This window comes from Astyanax mexicanus, chromosome 10 (assembly GCF_023375975.1).
Source record: "Astyanax mexicanus isolate ESR-SI-001 chromosome 10, AstMex3_surface, whole genome shotgun sequence".
Lineage (NCBI taxonomy): Eukaryota > Metazoa > Chordata > Actinopteri > Characiformes > Acestrorhamphidae > Astyanax > Astyanax mexicanus.
In genome coordinates, this window is record NC_064417.1 from 47,707,431 (window position 1) to 47,732,484 (window position 25,054).

A 25,054-nucleotide genomic window follows, 5' to 3' on the forward strand; every position below is an offset into this window, starting at 1 on the left:
CAATATCCTATTCAATGATCATATCGGTGCATCCCTATCCCTAACAACCTTATTGATAAAAAAAACTATACATGCATATATACGCTATAAATCTATGATTGATCTGTGCATTTACCGTATTTTTCGCACTATAAGGCGCACTTAAAATTTTCCCCAAAAAAATGATGGTGCATCTTATAATTCCGTGCTCCTTATGTACTAATTTTTCAGTCAGGTATTAAGGAGCAGTAAGGCCATTCATTAGCATTAGCCACTAACCGTTCTAGCTCTTTTGCTGATCATAGGCGAATATATCAGCCTGTAGTCTGCTGCTAAGCCTGGCTAGCACTGCTGGAGCAGCATTAGGATTTGTGCTAGCTGTTCAGAGGTGAGTATATCAGACTATAGCCTGCGTGTTTACCATGTTAAAACAAGCTACGTGGGATGAACCGCTAACTAATAACACCCTAGCTTAACTGAACACAGGGTTCCTTAGTGTAGCACTGTCGGGCAGCATTAGCGGCTAACCACTAGGAGTGCTGGAGAAACTTGGGAATCTAAGCTTACTGTAAATAAATGGAAGCACTTTAAATAAACAGTTTTCCGGAGAGAAATCTGTGTAGATTAACAGCCAGCACTCGTTTGATTTGAAAAGAAAATGTCATTTAAAGATTTACAGTTTTGTTTACTTAGCTTAGCTTTACTTAACTCGGTTAACGTACCGAACCACCACCACCCATCAGCGAGATCTGCTGAATTTTAAGGAAAAGACTGCAACACCCTGTTCCTTACTAGTGTTGCATAAAATGTGCCTTATAATCCGATGCGCCTTATGTATTAAAAATATACCAAGAAATAGAAATTCACTGATTGTGTGCCTTATAATCTGGTGTGATTTATAGTGATACAGAGAAAAATACGGTATGTATAACATGTATAGCATCTACATGTTCTACTCTTAAATTACACCATGAAAAGCAGCTATAAGCAATTCTTCTGGGAAGTAACGCAAAACATCTGTTTCTTCCGATTCAAATGAACTGTGACAGCTTATTAAATAACTTCTGAATTATGAAATGAATATTAGAGACGCCGCAGACGCCATTTCTCAACAGTTGGCAGTTTTAATTGACGGGCAGCATGCTTGGAGAGGCATGTGGGGGAGCAGATCAGCTCCATATGTTCCTCCACACAGGGCAGCCTACTTAGCAAATGTCACTTATTAAAGAGTCTTGCTTGTTATCCATCGTCCATTTGGCCGAACGAGTTGTAGTGGCTGGAGGGCTGTAATTATCAGGAAATGATGCTGATTGTAGTGCTGCCCACTCGGTTCGGTCAGATGGCTCGTCGTGATAACAGTATATTGGCTGGTGTGGTACTGCAGGCTTAAGTAACGGCATGGAAACAATTTTTAATTAGTGCTACAGAAGCAGATAAGACACCAGGGCGGAGGAAAGAGGAAACAGAGGAAGAACAATGTGTACAATCTGTCTGATTGACTTCCTGTCACTGTGACACATAGCTTAGGCCGAGTGCTAACAGCTTCAACATGAGCAGAGATCCAGTCAGGAACAGGTTACAGATGTAAAACATAACCCTCAGATCTAGACACGTGGCAATATTTAATAATACACTCATACAATAATATCAAAGATCTTTAGATAAGCAATGGAACTGTAAAGGAACTAATAATATGCAATCATACTATGATCTCATCCTGTGTTTGATGTTGGTAGAGCTTCAGTGTATTGAAAAAGTATTAAAACCACACATTTTACTTATTTTATTTATTTTATTTACTTTAATTCACTAAAATATTTAAAAATGATGCATCATTTTTCAAATTTTCAATTTCTTGCTACTTTGTGTTGATATATCACATTAAAATCCCAATGAAATACATTTAAGTTTGTGTGTGTAACATAAAAAAGGGTATGAATACTTTTTCAATGCACTATTTTACATTGTAGTATAGTGTAGCTACAAGTTGACCAATTGGAGAGTCTTTTGCACAACACTAAAGAATGCAGAGGTGATCTTTTATAATGGATGTGCTCCACTAGGATAATAAATAAATTAACGAATACATAAAGAGAATCAGAGAGAAATAAAATATATTAATAAAGATATAACAGCAGACATGTATTATTACACTGGCATGCCAAATGATATGGATATGGGACCAGTATTGTGCCACTGGTCTGTGTTCAAATTAACTCTCTCATAAGACAACACCTTATAACGTACTGTCCCATGACTTTTGGCATGTGAGTGTAATGTGTTTTTAAAATATTAAAAGAATGCTACAATAACATTAAAAAACAGTGAGAAATAGTTGGGTAATCATCATTTAATATACATATGATATATAGTACCAGTTAAAAGTTAGGATATACCTTCATATAAATTCAGTGTTTTTTCATTATTTTAAAATGTTCTGAAATTTTAAAAAGTTAATATGGAAATTTACTTAATATACAAAAATGTGTCTAAAAAACAGAATATCTTTTATATTTTAGATTCTTTAAAGTAGCACCTCTTGCTTAGATGATCAGTTTTGCACATCTCTGCTGGATTTTCTTATTCAGCTTTATGAGGAAGAGTCACCTGGAATTCAGGCTTTCAGTTAACAGCTGTGCTGAACTCATCAAGAGTTAATTACTTGAATTGAGTTTCTTGTCTCTTAATGTGTTTGAGAGCATCAGTTGTAAAGTAGTGAAGAGGTAGAGTTACAGGTATACAGTGAATAGCTCTATTTATGTAATTGTTCTAGTAATGTTCTAATCCAGATTATAGTAAGAACTACTATTTTCAAGAACTTTGAAAGTATCCTCATCTGCAGTTGCAAAGACCAACAAAAAAGTTATGATGAAACTGGCTCTCATCAGGACAATCTTTTAGCAGAGTTTCCAGCCTCAGAAACCACAAGTTAACAGCTTCCCAGATAAAAGCATCTTCGCAGAGTATTTTTAGTTTTTAGATGACTTCAGTATTAATTTACAATGTATTGAAAGTAAAAAAATCATAATATTGAATGTGAAGGTGAGTTCAAACCTTTGATTGGTACTGTATATAAAGGGTATTCTTAAGTATTACACAATATTGTGACATTGTATCACATCAAAAACAATGAAAAACAGGTAAATGTGATCAGAGGCACATTTCTCTATCAGCACATGTCTACTCTGATTGAGAGAAAGTGGTAAGAAATGGATGCTGGAGTTGGAGAAGGCCAAAGAAGAAAGAGATGAAGTACCAACAGCAATAATAAAATAAAACCAGAGCAAACAGGAGCTAAAGTTTATGATGGATATAAAGACCTTCACCGTTAAAGAGGTAAAACAGAATGGGATATATAACTCCACAGCAGCAGATAGACGGGAGGAAACTAAACAGAACATACGGCTGTAAAACTGGTGAATTAAACAGAAAGGAGGGAGAGGAGGAGGAGGAGAAACGATAGAGAGAGAAGCAGAAGGGGAGGATGGGCAGCGTACCTGTCGAGCGTGAGGACCTCTGGGCTTGCGGAAGACCATCAGGAGGATGTCAGGCAAAAGACTGAGGAGGATGAGGAGGATGATGACCAGCCAGGCCGACACAGAGCTCAGCATGTTGGCAAAGACGAAGTACAGCCGCTGCTGTTTCAGAAACGGCCTTTAGAGGATAAAGAAAGACCCTGTTTACACCTTGTTTGTATACTGATACATTTTAGCCACATGCATGTACTAGTGAAGCTCAAAAATTAGAATATAGATGAAAAGTATGTTTATTTCAGTAATTTAGTTCAAAATTAGAAAACCATGTATTATATAGATGTATTACACACAGAGTGATCAATTTTAAGCTAACAAAAACCCAAAAATAAGTATCTCAGAAAATTTAAATATACTATGGCGGTGTGGGCAGTGTGCCAAGTCCTGCTGGAAAAAGAAATCCACACAATCATCATTGACCATGCTTAAAGTGAAGAGACGCACAGTTCAAGCTGCTTGACTTCTAGTGTGAAGTTTCCACCAATCAGTGATGGTTTGGAGAGACATGTCATCTGCTGGTGTTGATCCACTGTGTTTTATTATCAAGTCTAAAGTCAGTGCAGTTTTGTTTTCCCAAAAATGTGTACAGCACTTCATGCTTCCCTCTGCTACTGACAACTTTTATGGAGATGCGGATTTCATTTTCCAGCAGCACTTGGCACACTGCCCACACTGCCCAAAGTACCAATTGGCCTTATATAATATTCTAATTTTCTGAGATACAAATTTTTGGGTTTTCATTGGTTGTAAGACATAATAATCAACAAAGAAAAAAGAAATAAACACTTAAAATAGATCACTCTGTGTGTAATAAATCTATACAATATATGATTTTCACATTTTGAACTGAATTACTGAAATAAAGTAACTTTTTAATGATATTCTAAATTTTAGGAGAAATCAGTTATTTTTATTTTATTTTAATTTGAACATCTTTTTATAATAAAACATTGATTTCTCACAAAAGTAAGAAACGGTTTCTACAAAAAAAGTAATTAATACTTCACGTTTACAGACGTATTTAAGAGCTAAGTGATATATCTGTTTGTGTGGGCAGTTTTTCTTTCAAATAAAATGTAATAAAATAATGATTTGACTATTAAACAGCATTGAACAGCAGTTTATGCAGTTTTCCTCTGTTCTCTCACCATATAATTCCTCCCCAGAAGAAGCTGAAGAACACATAGAAGGCCAGAGAGCCCCAGATCACAAAGTGATTGATCCACGTCCAGTGCCGCGTGTCCAAGGCCAGCTGAAAACGAGCAGCATGAAAAATGTCTGATAACTCTGATTCAGCCAGACACTGATTTTATATAATAATTATTATACAATACATATAATTAGAAGCCAAAAATGATTATTTTCTCAGGGCTGACCTTTAGTGTGACAGTGAAAACAAGGACCGTAAACACTATTGTTCCATAGGACCAATTTCCAAACACCTGGAAAGAAAGCGCAGAAAAGAAAAGGTGAAAAAGCCGATTTCATTACAGCTCACAGCAGGAGAACTCTGCAGAAACGGAGAGGGGAGGAGCTCTGACCTGGCCATTGTCCTGCAGCGCTGGGTTGCTGAACAGATATTTAACACCAAAGAAGAAGAGAAGCCCCTGGAAAATGCCCAGTACAGTCCAGTACAGGAAGGGACCCCATTTTAACATGGCGTTCTTTGCTATCTCCCTGTTAGAAAGGAAAAAAAAAAAATACAGAAAAAGAAGAGAAAAGAAGAATCATGTTAATATAAATAAAAATATTTGTCTTTGGTATAAAATTCCTGTAATTCCTGTTATTAAATCACCTTCATCAACAGAAATCAATCAAACTTTAATCAAACTCAAGATACTTTGACTGTGGCCCTAATTTATAGTATTGTCAAATATTATACAGTAAGTATAGTAATTACATTAAAGTAAGACCAAGCTTAATCAAATATGATACATAAAAATAATCTTAGAAACAGTAAAAAAAAAAACATCTCAAATAAAATAATTGTAAAAAAATTAAATATTATGATAGAGTAAAATAACTGAAAGCATGTGAATGAAACAAAAACACATAACAAAAAAAAATATAAAAACGAAAAGCAAGGGGGAAAAAAGCTATTTATTTAATAATAGAATGAGGGCACATAATTAGATCATGCATTTTAACTAAAACAAAAATCTACAAATCACTAAAAGGCCTACCAAACAAAATAATTCAGTATTAAAGAGGAGACAACTTAACTAAAAAGCTTAAATATATAAAAATAATAAAAAATATATATATACAGTATTAATACTAACAAATAAAATGTAGGCAAGTGGCAGTTATTAAAAAAATGAATCTAAATAATAATAATAATATCAATAATAAAAAATATTATAAGAAATGTAACTGTATACTAATACAGTTGCAGAGAGTTAAGGCGCCTGTTTCATTTAATAATTTTCTTTGAATATAGTTCTTTGTTCAGAAACATTGTATATGTGTATTTTATGATTGTATATGGGCAGGAAGCACTTTTTAGATGATGCAGTCCTCTGTAATGGCTATCTACTCTTCTCTGCATCAAAATATATATTTTGATAACAACCCTGATCCAAGTGGACCACTTGTCCTACATATTTTAGTGGTTTCCTGGCTTTATAACACCAGCACTTTTTTTTTAAATCAGCTGTGTTAGGAGTGTGCAGGGGAATGGTGACCACTGTGTTACAATATACAGTAAAATACATAACAAAAACGGTGCAGTTTCATTTCCTACCTGTAGAGGGTGGCATTGTCCAGCAGGTACTCGATGGCTATGTGCTGCTCCAGCAGGCTGAAGGCCAGGATGGGCATGGAGGTGAAGCAGATGTTGTACATCGTCAGATAGGCTGCATCGTAGAGGGGCTGGGTAGGGGAGGAAGGGTAGGGGCGGGGCACCCAGGGGTTAATACAACATCAAGGAGAGCGCACAGACACGCACATACACTTGGGGTGCCAACTCCACAGCAAGAGCGGCGACTCTCTGGCTGTGTGGCCACATGCAACGGTCACTTTAATGATATATATACACATACAATACTTTAATAAACAGCCGAGAACAGCCCACAGAGCTCAGCCCCTACTTAAAACAAGCTACGGCCAAAGAACCACGGCAGCGGACATCATTAGATCAGTTATCTAATGACCAGCTGGCTCGTTCTGTGGGTTTTAAGGAGTCTAGGCACACTACGCTCTCTGTTAGGTGGCTGTTTTGTAGTATACATAAAGAGTTACAGAGTTAAAAATTAAATAAGCATGTGTTCAGCTTTAAGAAAGTGCACACGCATGTTATATATATCAGTCAGAAGTCACTCCAGGGCAGAGCGAGAGAGAGAGAGGACAGAGGACAGAGCAGAAGGTAGGAGCAGAAGCGGGATGTGACAGTAACGTTTTTCTGGGTAAAGTATTTTTACTCCTCTGTCGTAAGTTTTAGCACGCACCTGCTGAGAGTACCCACAGAAGAACTGGTACAGGAACTGAGGTAAGATGAAGCAAAGGTTCTGAGGACCAAAACACAAATACAAGAACAAGAGAATTAATAACATGCACATTAATAAAGCATCCCTATATTAAAATAGGCAATACATTATGCCACTACATTTAATAATATGACTTTTGACAGACATTCATATACACATATATACACACACACACACACACACACACACACATAGATATATATATATATATATATCAAGTCAACTCAATCTGATATCTCACAGGTAACCAGTGCAAGGAGGCAAGTACAGGAGTGATGCTCTTTCTTTTCTTTTTTTTCCCTTTTTTTTGACTTGATATATATATAATGAAAATAATAATATACATATAAATAAATAAATAAAATACAGTACCAGTCAAAAGTTCGGACACACCTCATCTTATTCCATGTGTTTTCTTTCTATTTATGATTTTTCACATTATAAATGTAATATTAAAGAACCATATTGAAGCTATACAGGAACATATGTGGAATTATTCTGTATGCAGTGTTGCAATGTTAATAAACATTGCAACAACACTGAAGAAGCATAGACCTATTATTTAAGAAAAATATTTTTAATAAGAACAGCTACATACAGCACTGCAAGTCAAATGTGGACACAAGGAGGAGCTAAAGTATGCGTGTGCCCCAGAGATGCATGATAACATTCTAACTGGTGCAACTCTTTTTTAAAAAAAACAGCTTGATTTGTTCCTTTGCTCTATTGTGATTTATCACTCCATAGCTTAATATAAAATGAATATAGCATTAAAAAACAGACGCCTACATCACAGACCATTTTCTTGAGACTGACCCTACCCGGCCAGAGGAAAGTGGTGGGAAAAAACTTAAAAAAAATCATATTAAAAGGTCTATTACCCAAAGCCTGTTCATATAAACTCTAAATTGATATCACTACGAATGATCAAGGTTATGTTTATATATTGTACGATAATTCAATAATACAACTATTCTGACAGGTCTATTCATTATTGCACACCTTGTAGAAGAAGTACTGCACGAGGTGGGCGATGCGCACATAATAGAGGTGTCCGTGTGCCAGCAGCAGCTTCTTTAAGTGCTTGAGTTTTGGGATTGCGTAGTCACTGTTCCTGACCGCCTGTCTGCCCTCTTTTCCCTTTATTCCTGCAGGAAAGAGTAGAATATAAGCACACCAATATATATAATATTTTCAAAAGCAAAAACCCTCTATTTATACACACCAGTGGAATAGAGAGAAAAGAAGGAAGGAAGGAAGGAAGGAGGGAACACAAGAAAACAATGTATACAGAACTTTGACACTACTTCCTTCATTTGCATCTCGAGTACAAAGTGATTCCACAACTTCTCAAACTTCTGTGTATCATTTTAGGTGTTGGGTATTTATTTCTAGTACAGTATAACTGCAGTACTGTAAAAAGGAAAGCTTACCAATGCCCACGTGTGCCTCCAGGATCATACTGACATCATTAGCCCCATCACCAATAGACAGAGTGATGGGAGAGCCTTTAGAGTTCTTCACCATTTTCACAATCTACAAAGACCAGAAATAAATAAGGTGTATATTCATGTCAGCACACCTCATCACAAAAGGAAGATCATCACAGCATATCACACACAGAGCGATCTATTTTCAGATTTTATTTATTTTATTGTTGATGATTATGGCTTACAGCCAATGAAAACCCAAAAATTAGTGTGTCAGAAAATTTTAATATTATATAAGACCAATTTGTACTTTTGGCAGTGTGGGCAGTGTGCCAAGTCCTGCTGGAAAATGAAATAAAAAGTCAAGAGGGAAGCATGAATGCTGTAAGATGTTGCAGGAAAACACTGCACTGACTTTACACTAACAAATAAATAAAATGAAAAAATCCAAATAAAAATGTTTTCAATTAGAGCATTTATTTGAAGAAAATGAGAAATAGCTGAAATAAAAAAGATGCAGAGCTTTCAGATCTCAAAAAAAAGTTCATATTCACAAAGTTTTAAGAGTTTAGAAATCAATATTTGGTGGAATAACCCTGTTTTTTTAATAACAGTTTTCATGCATCTTAGCATGTTCTCCTCCACCAGTCTTACACACTGCTTTTGGATGACTTTATGCTGCTTTAATCCTGGTGCAAAAAGTCAAGCAGTTCAGTTTGGTGGTTTGATGGCTTGTGATCATCCATCTTCCTCTTGATTATATTTCAGAGGTTCTCACTTTAGTAAATTCTGAAAAAACTCATCATTTTTAAGTGGTCTTTTTTTTTATTTCTATTTTTATTTTTTCCAGAGCTGTAAAACACAGTGGATCAACACCAGCAGATGACATGTCTCTCCAAACCATCACTGATCATCAGTAAATTTTACATTTCATTTGTAAATCAAGGGATCAGAGTCTGGAGGAAGAGTGGAGAGACACACAGTCCAAACTGCTTGAGGTCTAGTGTGAAGTTTCCACCAATCAGTGATGGTTTGGAGAGTCATGTCTGTCATCTGCTGGTGTTGATCCACTGTGTTTTATTATCAAGTCTAAAGTCAGTGCAGTGTTTTATTCCATGGCTGTTTTTTGGCGTGTCAGTGTATAATGTTGTGCGAATCCTTGCCCATGGTGATAGTTTACTATACAAAAGCATACATTAGAATTTTAGTCCTTATTTGCACTTCACAGGTGCGTTACAGCAGAAACTAAACAGTAGAAAATACAAATGGGTGTAAAATGGGGTTTAAACACATCTAATTGTCTGACCTGAGCCTTCTGCAGCGGAGCCATGCGGCAGCAGAGCACAGCTGTGCAGTTCTGGCAGATCTGCAGGAAGAGGCTCTTGTAGCGGCTTGAATTTGTATCAGGAGACGGGTTCATCACTAAAGACAGCGTGGCTCCATCTATGATGAAACCATACTCCTGATTCGCCGTGGACCAGCTCCTGAGAGAGAGATGAACACCCCAAGGTTCAAAGTGACACGTTAAATCAGACACTGTGCAGAGAAGACTTCAAATGCACTCATCACCAAAGAAATAATTACACCCAGAAGGAATCAGCCGACAGAAACGAAACTTGGGGGGACGTTGTGTCATACTGTCATTGAGTGGGCAGTCAGTCATATTCATGTGTCCTGCTTTTGTCCTGCATATTAATGGATTATCACAGGACTCCATTAGGAACCTCTACAACTCGGTGACAAGACATCTGGCATGTTGTGTTACACATGCAGTACAATTAATAAGACCAAGACTTACTGCTCTAAATTATTAATCATTGATTGGTATTAGAGCTCAATTTCCTTTTTGTAATAGAATTTAAAACTGATTCTTCCTTTTGGGTGGAATTATTTCTTTGATTTTTCAGGCTATAAGGTAAGCCGGATTATAAGGCGCACCAACGAAATTCTATTTTCTAGTCTATTTTCATACATAAGGTGCACTGAAAATAAAAAATAAACTTTCAAAGTCAAGAGAGCACTGGATGTTAATCTACACATATTTTTCTACTGAAAACTCTTCTATTTATTTACAGTAAGCTTAGATTTCCAATATTTAGTCTAAGGGTGAGTTTTCAGTAAAGTTTTTTCCAGCAGTAAGGCTGGGTGCAGCAGCAATAGCATTATCCGCTAACTGCAGCGTTAGTGGGACATAAATACCGCCCGATAGAACTAGACTGAGAAACCCTGAGTGTTTTGGTAACCCAGGGTACTGTCAGCTAGCGATTCCTCCCATGTAACTTGTTTTAACCCAACAAACACGCAGACTACAGTCCAATATATTTACCTCTAGACAGTGAAAGAGCTAGCGCTTAGCGTGGTTAGTGGCTAATGCTAATGCTAATGCTGCACCCAGCCTTAGTGCTGGAGAAACTTTACTAACACTGAACTTTAGCCGAGTGGCATAACTGCACCTTACTACCTGTTTGGTAGAATTCATACATAAGAAGCACCGGATTTTATAAGGTGCATTGTCGATTTTGGTGAAAATTAAAAGATTTTAGGTGAACCTTATAGTCCTAAAAATATGGTGTGTTACTTGAGGTTAACTTAAGGTTAAGTTTTCTTATGCTTGTCTAGTTTTACGTCTATGTTTAAACATGCAGAAAATTGGGGTTGATTCCTGTTACTGATCTGGAATTATTAAGTGGAGTAGAGAGAAAACAGGCAGCTTCTCCAGGTGTCCTGTAGGAGATTTCAAAGCCCTCAAATAATTTATTTTACTGCAGAAAATAAGCGTTTTGTGTCACCTACACTGCAGCCTGTATACGCGACAAGGCATTTTAGAGGGTTTTAAACTGCTGTGAGTGCTTATAAACCTTATATAAACCTTTACAAATCCAAATCACCCCATACTGACATTACAAAATGCTTTCTCCTAAGCCACTAGTAGCTCTTTAGTTTCTAGGCAACTATATTACTTCCAGCATCCAGAATAATCCCACAGGAAAGACTAGACTGATTTACAGGCCTGGTTTGTGTTTCAAAACAGCCTCAGTAATTCACACTGAGCGCGCTCTGTTGCATAGTTCAGACCTCGCTGTGAAATAGAGGACGGATGAGTTCACTGAGAGCACTGACCTGGTGACCCCGGCTTTGACGGGCGGGGCATCCTGTACGGCTTTCTTATGGTAGTCCAGCAGCAACTCGTGAAGCCTCTCCTCCCGCTTCCTCCCGCCGTCCTCCAGCGTTCGCACCGTGAGCTCCAGCAGCTCCGTGCCTCTCTGGAACAGGCGGCAGGCGTAGCAGGTGGACTTTGCTGTTTCCATCTTGTCACCAGTAAGAACCCACACCTTCATACCGGCTCCCTGCAGAGCCTCCATGGTCTCTGCAGCCTCCTCTTGCAACCTGCGGGAGTGAATGGGGTTAAAAAGTGGGAGATATGGGCAAGAAGTCAAATTGTAAACCTTGGTTACATGTACGATTGCCTTTTTCCTTCCTGCTGTATTATACTCGTTTTGAACCATAACTCAAAACCTCCAAATCCGGTCAAAAAAAGTTTTAGAACACAACTATTTTTTGTTGTCCAGTATCAGTGCTGTATGGCCCACAAAAGCTGATTTGTTATTTTCAATGACTTTATTACTGCTCTTCTTAACCTGTCAGACCTCTAATTCTAATTCTATTTACTGCTTAAATTAAGATTTACTCCAATCATGTTAATCTGAGCTAAAGGCTAAAGCTTCTGTTTCCATGTGGGTCAGCCAGACGTCTTCCTGTAGCAGTTTCCTCCAATTTCTAAGAGTCTTTTGAAGGTGTAGAAAACAGTTCTCACTGCTCTCTGGCTTCATCTGTAATTTTTATCTAAAGAAAAGATTCTACTTTTAATAGTTACAAAGTTATCTGTGTTTCTGTGTCTTTTTCAAGTCATTATGATGAAAGTGTGAATGTGCTTCTGTTTCAGCACTGCTTTACCACAGACTTAAGAGCTTGGAAATTTCATTTTTTAAACCCATTTCCAAATATCCGTTTTTTTTTTTCTATTGTTACTTATCAGCAGTAAGCTGTTAATCAATAAACTGTTTGCCAAAAAATAACCTGCTCTTTTTTAACAATGTATTATTTTTTTACTTTTTATACTTTTAAGGCTCTGGCAGTTAACTGCAAAATTTTGTACATTGAATTTTTTATATTTCCAGTGATTGGCTGAACCTGAAAAGCTTAACCCTTTCAGACCCTGCGTCAATTACAACGAGCATAATGTTTTTTTGTTTTTTTTTTGCACATTACACTAATTAAAACCTGTTGTCCATTAGAAAAGATCATAAACCAGCCAATGAAAAAGTAGCTTAGTTCCGCCTTTAGAACAAATGAAGCAAAGTAATACAAGCTCATTATTTTTTAATTCTTTGTGATTAAGAACACTTTACATCATGTTTAGGAATAAAAGATCAGATTAGATTTTATTTAACAATAGTAGTGTCTTGTTTTGTGTGCAGACAGAAAACAGCATTCTTATATTTTCTCATCTCTGGAAAAGAAAAAATCAGGTCTGAAAGTGTTAAGTGGCAAAAATAAAGCGAAAAACGTTCTCTTTTGTTCTATAACTGCATGTACTGCATGTGAATCAATCTTTACTTCATAAAGCTTTTATACACACATTTATCTGACACAAAATGACTATAATTAATAACATCAATCAATAACAATAGAATGTCCTCTAAAATATACAGAGAATATTTTTAAACTAATTTCTGCTTTTAGAAAAATAACCTTGTGTATAATCAGACTGGCAGCTTTTAAATGATGGGAAATGTCCTAAAGAACGCTGTGAGAAGAGTTGGGACATCACGGACCTTTAACAATGATTAATTTGTGGTTCTGACTCTAAATGGATAACTTGGAACAGAGCTCTGTACCGCAGGCCAGAGATCACAAACAGGAGCAGAGCAGAGGTTCAGGGACTGCTGATGTTTGATTGAGGAGAGCTTTGGGGAAGGTTCAGAGTACAAAGTTTAGTTTTAATTTGTTTTAATGTGAGTCTTCTGGAGGGAACAGAGGTTCACTGACCTGTCCTCCACCGCCGTCGCTCCGATCAGGCTCATGCTCGTCTCCACCTGGTTATAAACAGCCATCAGCTTCTCCTCACGGTCCTGCAGAGCCAGCCGAGCGTCTCTCAGTCCTGCATCCGCCACAGCAAACTCCTCCGGGCTCAGCTGCTTATAGGCCACACACAGGGTCCTGTAGCCTTCCTAATCACACATACACACACACAGACCATCACAATTAATCAATTAAAGTGATTTTAAGGTTCTAAAGGGCATTTAGCACAGATTACAATTTTTAGTACCAGTCAAAGATCTAGAAACACCTTCTCATTTAGTGTATTTCTTTATTTACTGTATTTTCTGCATTGTAGATTAATATTAAAGACATGAAAACAGTTAAGGAACACATATGGAATTATGTAGTTAACAAGGTGTTATTCTTCCACATTAATCCCCTGATCTAAACCTGACGAACTGAGATGGTGATTTGAGGTGATTTAATTTGGATGAGCTGGAGCTTCACAGCGTGAAGGAAAAGCAGCAGTAACTATTGGTCAGCACCTCCAGGAACTCCTTCCTTCAGGACTCTATTCCAGGTGACTCTCCCTCATGAAGACCCTGAGATTAAAATCCAAAACCAAGAGTGTGCAGATCTGTCCTCAAAGATACATATGACTAAAACTATATAAAACATAATCTGGTTTGTTTAACACATTTGGTTTACTGAATAATTCAGTACATTGTTCCTGTAGAGCTTTAATATAGTCTTGAATATAAAAATTACAATGTAAAAAAAGCATAAAACAGTAGAAAACACATTGAATAAGAAGAGGTGTGTCCAGACTGTTGACTGGTATTGTATATTAAGATATACTGAATATTTGCCAACCGAAAGTGCTTTTTTTTTGTACATTTTCCGTCAAATAATATTGATTGACAAATACTTTGTGCTTCTACTCTACTTATATAAAACTATATAAACCTACAAAATCTGCCATACAATATATTTGAGAACAAATTTTGCTTCTTTCTTGCAATTCTTACCAAATAATGTTGTGCTTGTGTGTCCATCATTTACACATATTAAAGTGTTCAATAAACATTAGTAAAACACCAGGACTTCTGCAAATAAAGTTGCCTTTTGAAACTGTGGAGTTTTAGCCCCGTTTACAGAACAAATAAAGAATAAGTGTGTCAGATTTGGTGTGAGGGTTTGTTTTACTACTTTAAAAACTGCATCCATTTGGCCTTGGTAAAAATGCATATGGTAAGAAAGGGCCTTAATGCTGAAAGAAAGGTTACCGTAGCATTGCGCTCAACATGCATGCGGATTCTGTCCACTTCCTCTTGTCTGACTCTGGGAAAGATGGAAGAATCCGCCCCTTTACAAAAGAGCAGCGTCTCTCCTGAACGGGAAAATACACACCACAACACACACACAAAACACACACACACACACACACACACACACACACAAACACACACACAAACACACACACAAACACACACACAAACACACACACAAACACACACACAAACACACACACAAACACACACACAAACACACACACACACACACACACAAACACAGACATAACAGAACACAAGAGTGTAGGTTAACTTACAACAGGTAAAAAGTTAATAAAAGTTCAATTAGTTTTTATCACACATTAACTCACCTGATTTACTCCTGACTATGACGCTCATTCTCCGCCTCACCGGGTCAAAGTTCAGCACATGAAGCAAGTCATACCTGTACAATTTAAACACAAAAAACTTCATTGAAACATGCCTTTTCCCACTCTACTACACTTTACCCCTCACAAAAAAAGTCACCTCACAGAAAGTTTAACGTCACAAAATGCAAATTAAAATGCATTTCCATTCAATATTTGATACAAAAAGTGTTGTTGTTGTTGTCATGAAATTTTAACTTTAACTGTTTTGATCAGTATTCATGCATCTTGGCATGTTCTCCTCCACCAGTCTTACACACTGCTTTTGGATAACTTTATGCCTTTACTCCTGGTGCAAAAATTCAAACAGTTCAGCTTGGTTTGATGGCTTGTGATCATCCATCTTCCTCTTGATTATATTCCAGAGGTTTTCAATTTGGTAAAATCAAAGAAACTTATTCTTTTTTAGGTGGTCTTTTATTTATTTATTTTTAACACAGCTGCATATGTGTATTATACTGTATTCATTTTCTTAGGGTAAACAGCCCGTGTTCTGTATTCTTGTCTGTTTAATGTGTTATGTCATACATGTGTCCCACAAAGACAAATGCATTATTTGTATAACATACAGAACCAGTCAAAAGTTTGGACACACCTCTTCTCATTTAATGTGTTTTTTTTCTTTGTATGTTTTTTTTTTTTTTTTACATTGTTCATATAATATTAAAGACTGTATTAAAGCTATAGAGGAACACATGCAGAACTATTCTGTATACCAAGATTGTTAAACAAACTAGAATGTGTTTTATACTTTAGATTCTTCTAAATATCACATTTATCTTTGAGGACAGATCTGCACACTCTTGGTATTATAATCTCAGTGTCTTCATGAGGGAGAGTCGCCTGGACTAGTTTTCTCAGCGTCTTGAAGGAAGAAGTTTCTGGAGGTGCTGCACAATAGTTTCTGCTTTTCCTTTATGCTGTGAAGCTCCAGCTCATCCCAATTAAATCACCTCAAATCACCATCTCAGTTCATCAGGTTTTTTTTACTGTTTACTAGGATTTCATATGTGTCACTTATTTTTTTCAAGTCTTTAATATTAATCTACAATGTAGAAAATAAACTTAATAAAGACATAAAGAAAAACACGGAACGAGAAGAGCTGTGTCCATGTTTTTGACTGGTACTGTACGCCACACCACTGCTGGAAATAACTTACAATTCAACATTGTTCTCCCTGTTCCTGATCTTCATACTTTTGTTCTCCAGACCCAGGAAGGTGAAGCCGTGTCTGAACACAGAGTTAACAGGAGTGTTAGTACAGGTCATGACTCCTCACTGCTGAACTACAGCATCTGCAGTCTTACTGCCCACTCTTACTTCATGGCTCCTTTGACCAGAGCGACTTCATCGGGCGAGGAGGCGATGAATCCTCTCTGCTCGTCTGGCTGGCTCAGCTCACTCACTAACCCATCCACCTGATCGCTGTCAATCTCATCTGGCCCCGCCTCCTTCACCTGTACTGTGTGGCACAAGCACAGGGCCCGAAGGAAAAGCTCCTCCTTATCCTAAATGAGAGAAAGAGGGAGATAAACAGCATGTTAAAAAAAATTATACATCCTGGATTTGTTCAAAACTCATGCAGCATGCAGTTGTGACTCAGACAGATATGTAAATGATTAAAGCCGTGGTCCGATTAGACACTGGGTCCTGCCACAAGAAGGCGTAAAATGCTCTAAAAGGCTACTTTTGGGGTAGTGCACTTCTTGGTGAGAGATCGCTGACTGTAACGCTTGCTTCTTAGAGCTTAGATCTGGCCCAAAAAATCCAGCCCGAACCCGTTTTTGTGAGCCCGAGCCTGATTTAAACGACACATTTTTTTTGTATGTAAAAAAACATGTTTGGGATGTTTAAATGAGAAAAATCTGTTCAGAATGATGTTAATGAACATTACAACACTGAAGAAGCGTAGACCTGTTATTTATTTATGTATTTTTTTTTCTTTTTTAATAATTTTATTTCAATTTATTTTCCCCAATTTACACAGCCAATTAACCAACCCACTCATTAAGACTCCCCCTATTACTAGTGATGCCCCAACTCACCAGGAGGGTGAAGACTAACACATGCTTCCTTAGATACATGTGAACTCAGCCACCGCTTCTTTTCGAAGCTGTTGTTGATGCAGCATTGCCGAGAAGCCAGCACGATCGGAGGAAAGCGCAGCGTTTGGTTCCGATACATCAGCTCACAGACGCCCTGTGCTGCAGACATCACCCTAGAAGTTATGTGGGGAGAGAGTGCCATCTACCCACCCGGATGGAGCAGGGCCAATTGTGCTCCCTCAGAGCGCCGGCAGCTTGATGGCAAAGCTGCATAAGCGGGGTTTTTTTTTTTAAGCATATAGCCAGTGCGCAGTTCCAGAGCTGTGTGATTATAACATTTTAACTTGCGTAGCTTTTTTTTTAAACACAGTTTAAAAATTGATTTGTTATTTTACTATATTGTAATTAGTACGCCATAGCTTTATAAAAAAATAAAAATAGCATTAAAACACAGAGACAAACCCAACCTGGCTTTTTCCTTTTTTTTTCAGTGGTCTGAAAAAGCCTGCAGAAACTTCAATGAATCTGTATTATCTTTAGCAATGATTCCAGGTTTGTCTGGGATACACTAGTAGTGACACAAAGGACAAAAATAGCTTAAGCCAGGTTCACACTACACAATTTCAGCCCAGTTTTTCAGTCGCAGCCAGTTTTCCGCTGATTGCGGACAAAAAGCCTGCTCTGAGGCGAATCAGGAATCTTCTTGGTGATTGCACAGTCACGTAGTGTGAACTACTAAATGAGCCGGTGCAGCCGTTGCTGACTGATCACTGATGAGTCGCAGGCGCCAGGCAAATATTTGGCATGCTAAATATCTGACCCAGTCAGCGACTACCTACAACAACAGCACAACCACTGACAATTCAAAAAGTCATGTAGTGTGAACCTGGCATAAGTGATATGTGCAGAACACTCTGAGACCATCTCTGGCATTTTTCAGCAGGATAATGCCCACACCCACACAAGGCAAGGGTTTTCCAAGGATGTTTCCTCCAGACTGCAGCACTCTGCAGCACTCCAGTTGCCAGATTTATCGCCTACAAATGCTTGATTATCGATAAATCTGGCAACCGGGCAGTGTAAGGAAGTGTTACAAGTGCTGTGACCCTCCAGTTACGGCAACCTATGAGTGTAAAGCAGGATCTACAGGCCCAGCTGCAACATCTGTGTACACCCTTGGGCAGGAGGGTGATATAGGGAACCTTTATGTCTCCTGCAGAGCCTCCTTTCCTTTGTATTGTATACAGCTTCATCGTTTCTTTATCATTCCTTATTAATTCGCTCTAATATTGTAATGTCTTACCTATGTCATTATTATACCGACACATAAAAAGTTTCATTCCATTCCAACAACTCCATCTAAAAGTTGTGGTGCATTTTTTGGGACAAAGAAAACGCCGTACTCCTCAGAGTCCTCCAGCAGCAACCAGCTAAAACATTCAGTTCTTAGCATTTTGAAACATTAAGCCTCTGGGCCTTCACTCTATGTACCAAATTCTAACAACCAGCAATCCTTCAGGGCGTGAGCAATCCGAAACTGTAAATCTGTATCCATTCTAAACTCCTTAAGGTCTCAGAATCTGTATCTCTAAAATGTGGGTGCGCAGGTTATCACAGAGGAGAAATTAAAAATAGTATCCTGCTTGCAGTGAACAGCGCCTGGAGGGATGCAGTACTTTAATGCAGTATTACCTCAGAGAAGGGTTAAACGAGCACTGGATGAAGGACGTGGAACCACTCACCCGGCCAGCTTTCTGCTGTAACTTGCTGACCGGCCCGTCAGTCACACAGAACCCGTCCAGCTCGCTCATAGAGTCTGAGTTTCTGTACTGGAAGCCGTCTATGCAGCACTCTATATACTCCATGTTGTTCTGGGTCAGCGTGCCGGTCTTATCTGTGAAGACATACTCCACCTGTAGAGAATGATGTAAATAACAATGATTTACACAATACACACTGCCTGACCAAAAAAAAAAACCTCACCACCTGGATTTAAGTAAGTAAATGATGTGGGGTTGATGCTGCCGTTGGTCTGCAGGTTTAGGTTCAGCAACAGTATGTGCTGAAAAAAATCAGCTGATTACCTAAATATACTGAATACAGACCAGGTATAATGACCAATAATGACTCTGCTCTATGATGCCCTTGTGAAAAGGAAGTATACTTAAGAGCATTAAAAGTATATTCAAATTGGGTAAAGAATACTAAAAGTCCATATTCTATTTAATATACCTAATGAAAATACACATTAAATATACTTTCTCTGTTTTTTCATAAAATGTATTTTAAGCAAATATATATATATATATATATATATATATATATATATATATAGGGGCATTAAATGCTGCTTAAAGTTCACTTCAGGTGTAGTTACATTTTTTCCAGCAGCATTAAGGTGTACACAATATTTGCATTAATAAGCAAAGTTGTGCTTTTACAATATAATTCAAAGTGTATTAAAATGATGTTTAGAAAACACATACTTAAATCTTTTTATGTTGGCAGAAGTTACATGAAAAAAAAACAGTCAAAGGCACGACTGAAATATACTTAAGTTGTTCCAAAATAGTACATTTAGTATGTATTTAGGTATGTATTCATTTTAATGCTAAAAGTATGTACTTTTTCATGTTAAGTACACTTTAAAAGAATATATATACTTAAATGCACTTTACTTTTACAAGGGTGGTGATAGCCAATAAAATACAGGGTAAAATAAGGATAGTAAAATATGCAAAGCAAACAATTATCGCAGTCCCGCAATAAAGAATATGCCCACCACAATCCAAAGACATAAGCTCTACTCACAAAGAGAGAGAAAGAGAGAGAGAGTAATAGAGAGAAAGAAAGACAAATGCTGAGAGAGACAGACAGAGATTAACATACTCTCCCACAATAAGGACAGATAATTAATCCTTGAAAAAATGACTCCCCTTGCATTAATCAGTTTAACGAAGCATCACTCAATTTGGAGTAATCATCTGCCTAACCATCTGCGACTGATCTATGACCCGGCTCGATTCATAGGTGGCCACCGACGCTTCCAGCCAGTGACATCTGTGGCCTCCCGAGCCTCTAAGTACCAGTCACAAAACCTCCTCATCACTGCCCACATTAACTGTGCCAAAGTAATTCAACAGTGACGGAGAACGATGGGTTTCCAGCCAGAACCTGAAAGAGCTGAAAGAATCGGTTCCTCTGTCTTTATCGGAACAGCTTCGGGATCAATGACACGAGCTTAGATTAAACAATAAAACTGACTAAAATACACTGACAGCTTTAAAATGGCTTTCTTTCCTTTTTGGTATCAGGTAATAAGTAGTAAAACCACTCCAAATGATCCAGAACGCAGCAGCACGTCTGGTCTTCAACCAACCAAAACGGGCACATGTCACCCCGCTGCTCATTGAGCTCCATTGGCTACCAGTTGATGCTCGCATCAAATTCAAAACTCTTACTATCGCCTACAAGGTGATGACAGAACAGGCTCCTTCCTACCTGCACTCACTCCTGAAGGCTTACGCTACCTCCTGGTTGCTGCGCTCCTCCAATGAACGTCGCCTCGCTTTGCCAAACAAACATACACACAAAGCAATCCAGACTGTTCTCATACAGAGTTCCCCAATGGTGGAACAAACTACCTTCCACTACCAGATCAGGAGAATCTCTCACTATCTTTAAGAAACTCCTGAAGACAGAGCTCTTCAAAGAGCACTTACTCTCTTAACACCTCTAACACACTAACTACTTCTAACCCCATTTCCTTCTTCCCCTCCTTCACTTCTCTATCCTTTTATTTTCCTTCGACCTCCTTTACGCCCTATCTAAAATGGTTTATCTTAATTCCTTTTAATTTTGTACTTGACTTTTGTAAGTCGCTTTGGACAAAAGCGTCTGCCAAATGTAATGTAATGTAATGTAAAAGTAAAATAACTTTCAGGTAATAACTAAAACATATGGGACAGGAACTTTTTATGTGTGCCATGACTTTTGCCATGTCCCGTGGAAGCTAAATAACATTGCTGTCCACTGTTGGTGGTAATAAGAGACCACTTAAAAATGATGAACTTCTTTGATTTTACCAAATTGAAAACCTCTGGAATATAATCAAGAGGAAGATGGATGATCACAAACCATCAAACCAAACTGAACTGCTTAAATTCTTGTGCCAGGAGTAAAGTAGCATAAAGTTATCCAAAAGCAGTGTGTAAGACTGGTGGAGGAGAACATGATGCCAAGATGTATAAAAACTATGATTAAAAACCAGGGTTATTCCACCAAATATTGATTTCTGAACTCTTAAAACTTTATGAATATAAACTTGTTTTCTTTGCATTATTTGAGGTCTGAAAGCTCTGCATCTTTTTTGTTATTTCAGATATTTCTCATTGTGCTTTAAATGAGAATATTTTAATCTGGAATTTAGGAGAAATATTGTCTGTAGTTAATAGAATAAAACAACAATGTTCATTTTACTCAAACATAAACCTATAAATAGCAAAATCAGAGAAACTGATTCAGAAACTGAAGTGGTCTCATAATTTTGTTTCCAGAGCTGTAATATAAAAATTATTCCATCCTCTCACCTGGCCAAGTTCCTCATTAAGGTCCGAGGTGTTGACCAGAGCCCCCTCCTGGATCTCCGGGTCGAAGAAATCTTTATCCCAGGTGATAAAAAACGAACCCAGAAACTTCTGCATCTCCACGGTGACGTACATGGACACGGGGATGATGAAATTGAAAAGCACCATGAAGGAGAGGAAGTCTGTAAACATCTTCAGATACTGCAGGAAAATAAAGAAAAAGAAAGCAAATTAAACAGATACTTTATTGATCCCGAAGGAAATTAAGGAATCCAGTAGCTTAAGACAACACCATTAAACAAATCCCCTCTGAGTTAAACGAACGAGCCATTACATTATATATATATATATATATATATATATATATATATATATATATATATATATATATATATATATATATATATATTTGCAAAATATAGGTGCAGTGGTGACACAGCATTTAGAGCACAGGGGTAACTGATCACAAGGTACCCAGGTTCGGCAAGATGCCACTGTTTTGTCCTTTAGCACAGAACTTAAATCTCACTATCCCTGTGTTCACCGCTAAATGCTCTTTAATGCAAAACATGTTTGTATAACCATAACATGTTTGAACCTGATTGAGGAGATTTTTTTTTTCACAGTTTTGGCGTCAAAAGTAAACATACAGGTGGATGTGTAATTACAGTAAAGAAGAACTTTATGTGAATCTTAATTATTTGTTCTTTATTTAATCCCTCATACACTGTTTCTATGTTTTTTCAATACCCTGTTTTTCTATGTGGCGATTCATTATTTTGTAAAGGCCATTTTTGTTGCTTTTTTAAAAGAAGGAAAAGTACTGAAAAAAGGAAAAAAGTGTATGAAATTATGAGTCAGTTTCCTGGACACAGATTACTCTAGTCCTACTTTCCATAAAATTTTCATTTAAAATGCTGCATAGTTCAAAATTAGGCTTAATCCCTGTTTGGATAACTAGCCCTATTTTGTGATATGGTTTCAAATGAAATTTTGGAAAATTAGGTTCCAAAAAATAAATACCGTATTTTTCAGACTATAAGGCACACTTAAAATCCTTTGATTTTGTTTACGTTTGAACTCTACCAGTCAGGTATTAAGGAGCAGTAAAATCACTTTGCTGAAGTACAGCAATATAAGGTTGAGTTTTTTTTTTAGTGAAGTTTCTCCATCACTAAGGCTGGGAGCAGCAGCATTAGCATTAGTTGCTAATCGCAACACTCAGAGTTCCTCAGTCTAGCACTATCAGATGGCATTTACGCCCCGCTAGCATTGCGGTTAGCGGCTAATGCTAATGCTTATGCTTATGCTGCTGCACCCAGCCTTAGTGCTGGAGAAACTTCACTGAAAACTCAGAAGAATTACAGTTTTGTTTAATTAGTCGCCCACCAGCTTCCCCATTAGAAGGGAATCACGGCGACACCCTTACTCACTTCAATGTAGGCATCCTTACTAGTGTCACCTAACGTGCTTTATAATCCAGTGCAACTTATGCATAAAATTAGACCAGAAAATAGACGTTCATTGATGTTCAGTGTGCCTTATAGTCTAAAAAAATACAGTAAATTAAAGGTCACCATTCTTACCACATATGTGTCTTTCTCTTTCTGGGTTTTCTCGTTGTACCAAGGCTCATCTTGTCCGTCCTGGCTCTGCCACACATACTTTAGGGTGGTGCACACTACTGCTTTGCTGATCAGGATGCAGAGATAGACCAGCAGGAAGGCATTGATAGACCTGTAGAGAGAAATTCACACCATAATAAGGGCAGTCGGGCCACTGCTCACTGTTCAGCCGTGCAAAACCCATTGCCTGTCACTTCCACTTACTTCTCCACGGCTGAGCGTTTCTGAGACTTGCCCTGGTAGTTGAGAGCCATCTTTGTCTCCATGCCCGTGTACACCGCTACTCCTGGGGACAGACAACAACTGATGAGTGAGAGCGCTGGCCAGCGTGCAGCATGCATCTGTACTCAATGATCCGCTTCTCTCAGGTAAAAGAATAAATGGCAGGCTGAACATTACATACCGTAAATCTTCTTGGTGTTTTTTAAAGTTGCGCCTTTCAGAAGCAGGTTCTCCGGGCCCAAGGATCTAAATCACATCATAGAAGCCAGAATTACATTATTGCACACTGTCCGTCCACCAGCATAAGCATGTCCAATACTTTAATAGGCAGCAATTAAGCAGACGTCTGGATACAGGCGACCGGCTTGCTTGGCTTGGCTTGGGCCGCTCTTGTGAAGGACAGAGTGTAGGGGGTTTCTCACAATACCATTACAGGCTGTACCGGTGACAAATGGCAGGGGCAGCGTTTTCAGAAGCCGGGCTTGAATCTGAGCCAGGATGCCTCTGCTTTAAAGCTTCTTTAGAGTTCTGGATCGATGGGATAATGATCAGAACTTAATGCAAAGGGAAAAGAGTGAGAGCTTAAGGGACTCTGAGGCAGCGCCGGACGAGGCCGACCCAGGAGAGCAGACCAAAGGCAGTCTCACCTTACTGCTGGCTCCTGATCCGTCTTGTAAATGTGCATCCGGCCCACGAACCTACACAAACACACACACACACACACACACACACGCAGTCAAATAAGAAAGTACACAAACCCAGAAATGCACAGCAGGGTCAATCGGTGCACTTGATGTGGTCATTTGCTCAATAACATCGAAATTAGATGTTTAAACAGCTAGCTATTTAACATAAGCAGCAATCTGTCCTCGACTGATGCATTTATGCACATCCATTAGGCCACACACACACACACACACACACACATACACACTATCCTGACGATACTACCTGGACAACACAGTAACGGCTCAATGATGGTATCTGTATTCCAAAGCAGTGCCTGCCGTATGCAAATGAGCCTTGTATGAAATTCCCCAATTACAGGAAAGATGCTCTTTGGTGATGACCCAACAGTCTGGCGTTTTGGCAACAGCACTTTTGAAGTTTCTGGAATGGGAACTCGGACGACATCTGGTGCTTTAGCTGCTTAGGAATTCAGAGCAGCCTCGCTGTGAGAGCTGAGCGTCTGCAGTGAGCAGGAAGCGGCATTGGGGGACTGCTGAAGAGCCACGCGAGATGCTAGACTCAGTGTCCTGATAACTAGACTGGTTGTATGTTATTGTAAGCTGGCCTTGAAATAATTGTGATAAAATTATAGTTTTGTCATTTTAAGACATAAAAATGGCCTAATATTGCAATTATCCCATTTTAAAGAACAGTGA

At 38.1% G+C, this 25,054-nt stretch overlaps 1 protein-coding gene across 6 annotated transcripts in view; it reads right to left on the bottom strand.

Annotated features, from left to right (window-relative positions):
• The window catches only part of atp11c (ATPase phospholipid transporting 11C), a 126,100-nt gene that overhangs the window by 14,088 nt on the left and 86,958 nt on the right, over window positions 1–25,054 (bottom strand). For all 6 annotated transcript variants that reach the window (XM_022684269.2, XM_022684268.2, XM_022684264.2 and 3 more), the window contains exons 8-28: window positions 24,317–24,367; window positions 23,851–23,915; window positions 23,652–23,733; window positions 23,409–23,559; window positions 21,826–22,023; window positions 18,979–19,149; window positions 16,512–16,699; window positions 16,351–16,422; window positions 15,134–15,207; window positions 14,757–14,860; window positions 13,477–13,658; window positions 11,548–11,814; window positions 9,734–9,911; window positions 8,431–8,533; window positions 8,000–8,145; window positions 6,959–7,018; window positions 6,256–6,383; window positions 5,054–5,189; window positions 4,889–4,954; window positions 4,661–4,764; window positions 3,477–3,633 (exon numbers count right to left, since the gene is read on the bottom strand). In XM_022684269.2, the coding sequence (XP_022539990.2) occupies window positions 3,477–3,633; window positions 4,661–4,764; window positions 4,889–4,954; window positions 5,054–5,189; window positions 6,256–6,383; window positions 6,959–7,018; window positions 8,000–8,145; window positions 8,431–8,533; window positions 9,734–9,911; window positions 11,548–11,814; window positions 13,477–13,658; window positions 14,757–14,860; window positions 15,134–15,207; window positions 16,351–16,422; window positions 16,512–16,699; window positions 18,979–19,149; window positions 21,826–22,023; window positions 23,409–23,559; window positions 23,652–23,733; window positions 23,851–23,915; window positions 24,317–24,367 (2,683 nt within the window). The remainder of the gene's footprint in view (window positions 1–3,476; window positions 3,634–4,660; window positions 4,765–4,888; window positions 4,955–5,053; window positions 5,190–6,255; window positions 6,384–6,958; window positions 7,019–7,999; window positions 8,146–8,430; window positions 8,534–9,733; window positions 9,912–11,547; window positions 11,815–13,476; window positions 13,659–14,756; window positions 14,861–15,133; window positions 15,208–16,350; window positions 16,423–16,511; window positions 16,700–18,978; window positions 19,150–21,825; window positions 22,024–23,408; window positions 23,560–23,651; window positions 23,734–23,850; window positions 23,916–24,316; window positions 24,368–25,054) is intronic.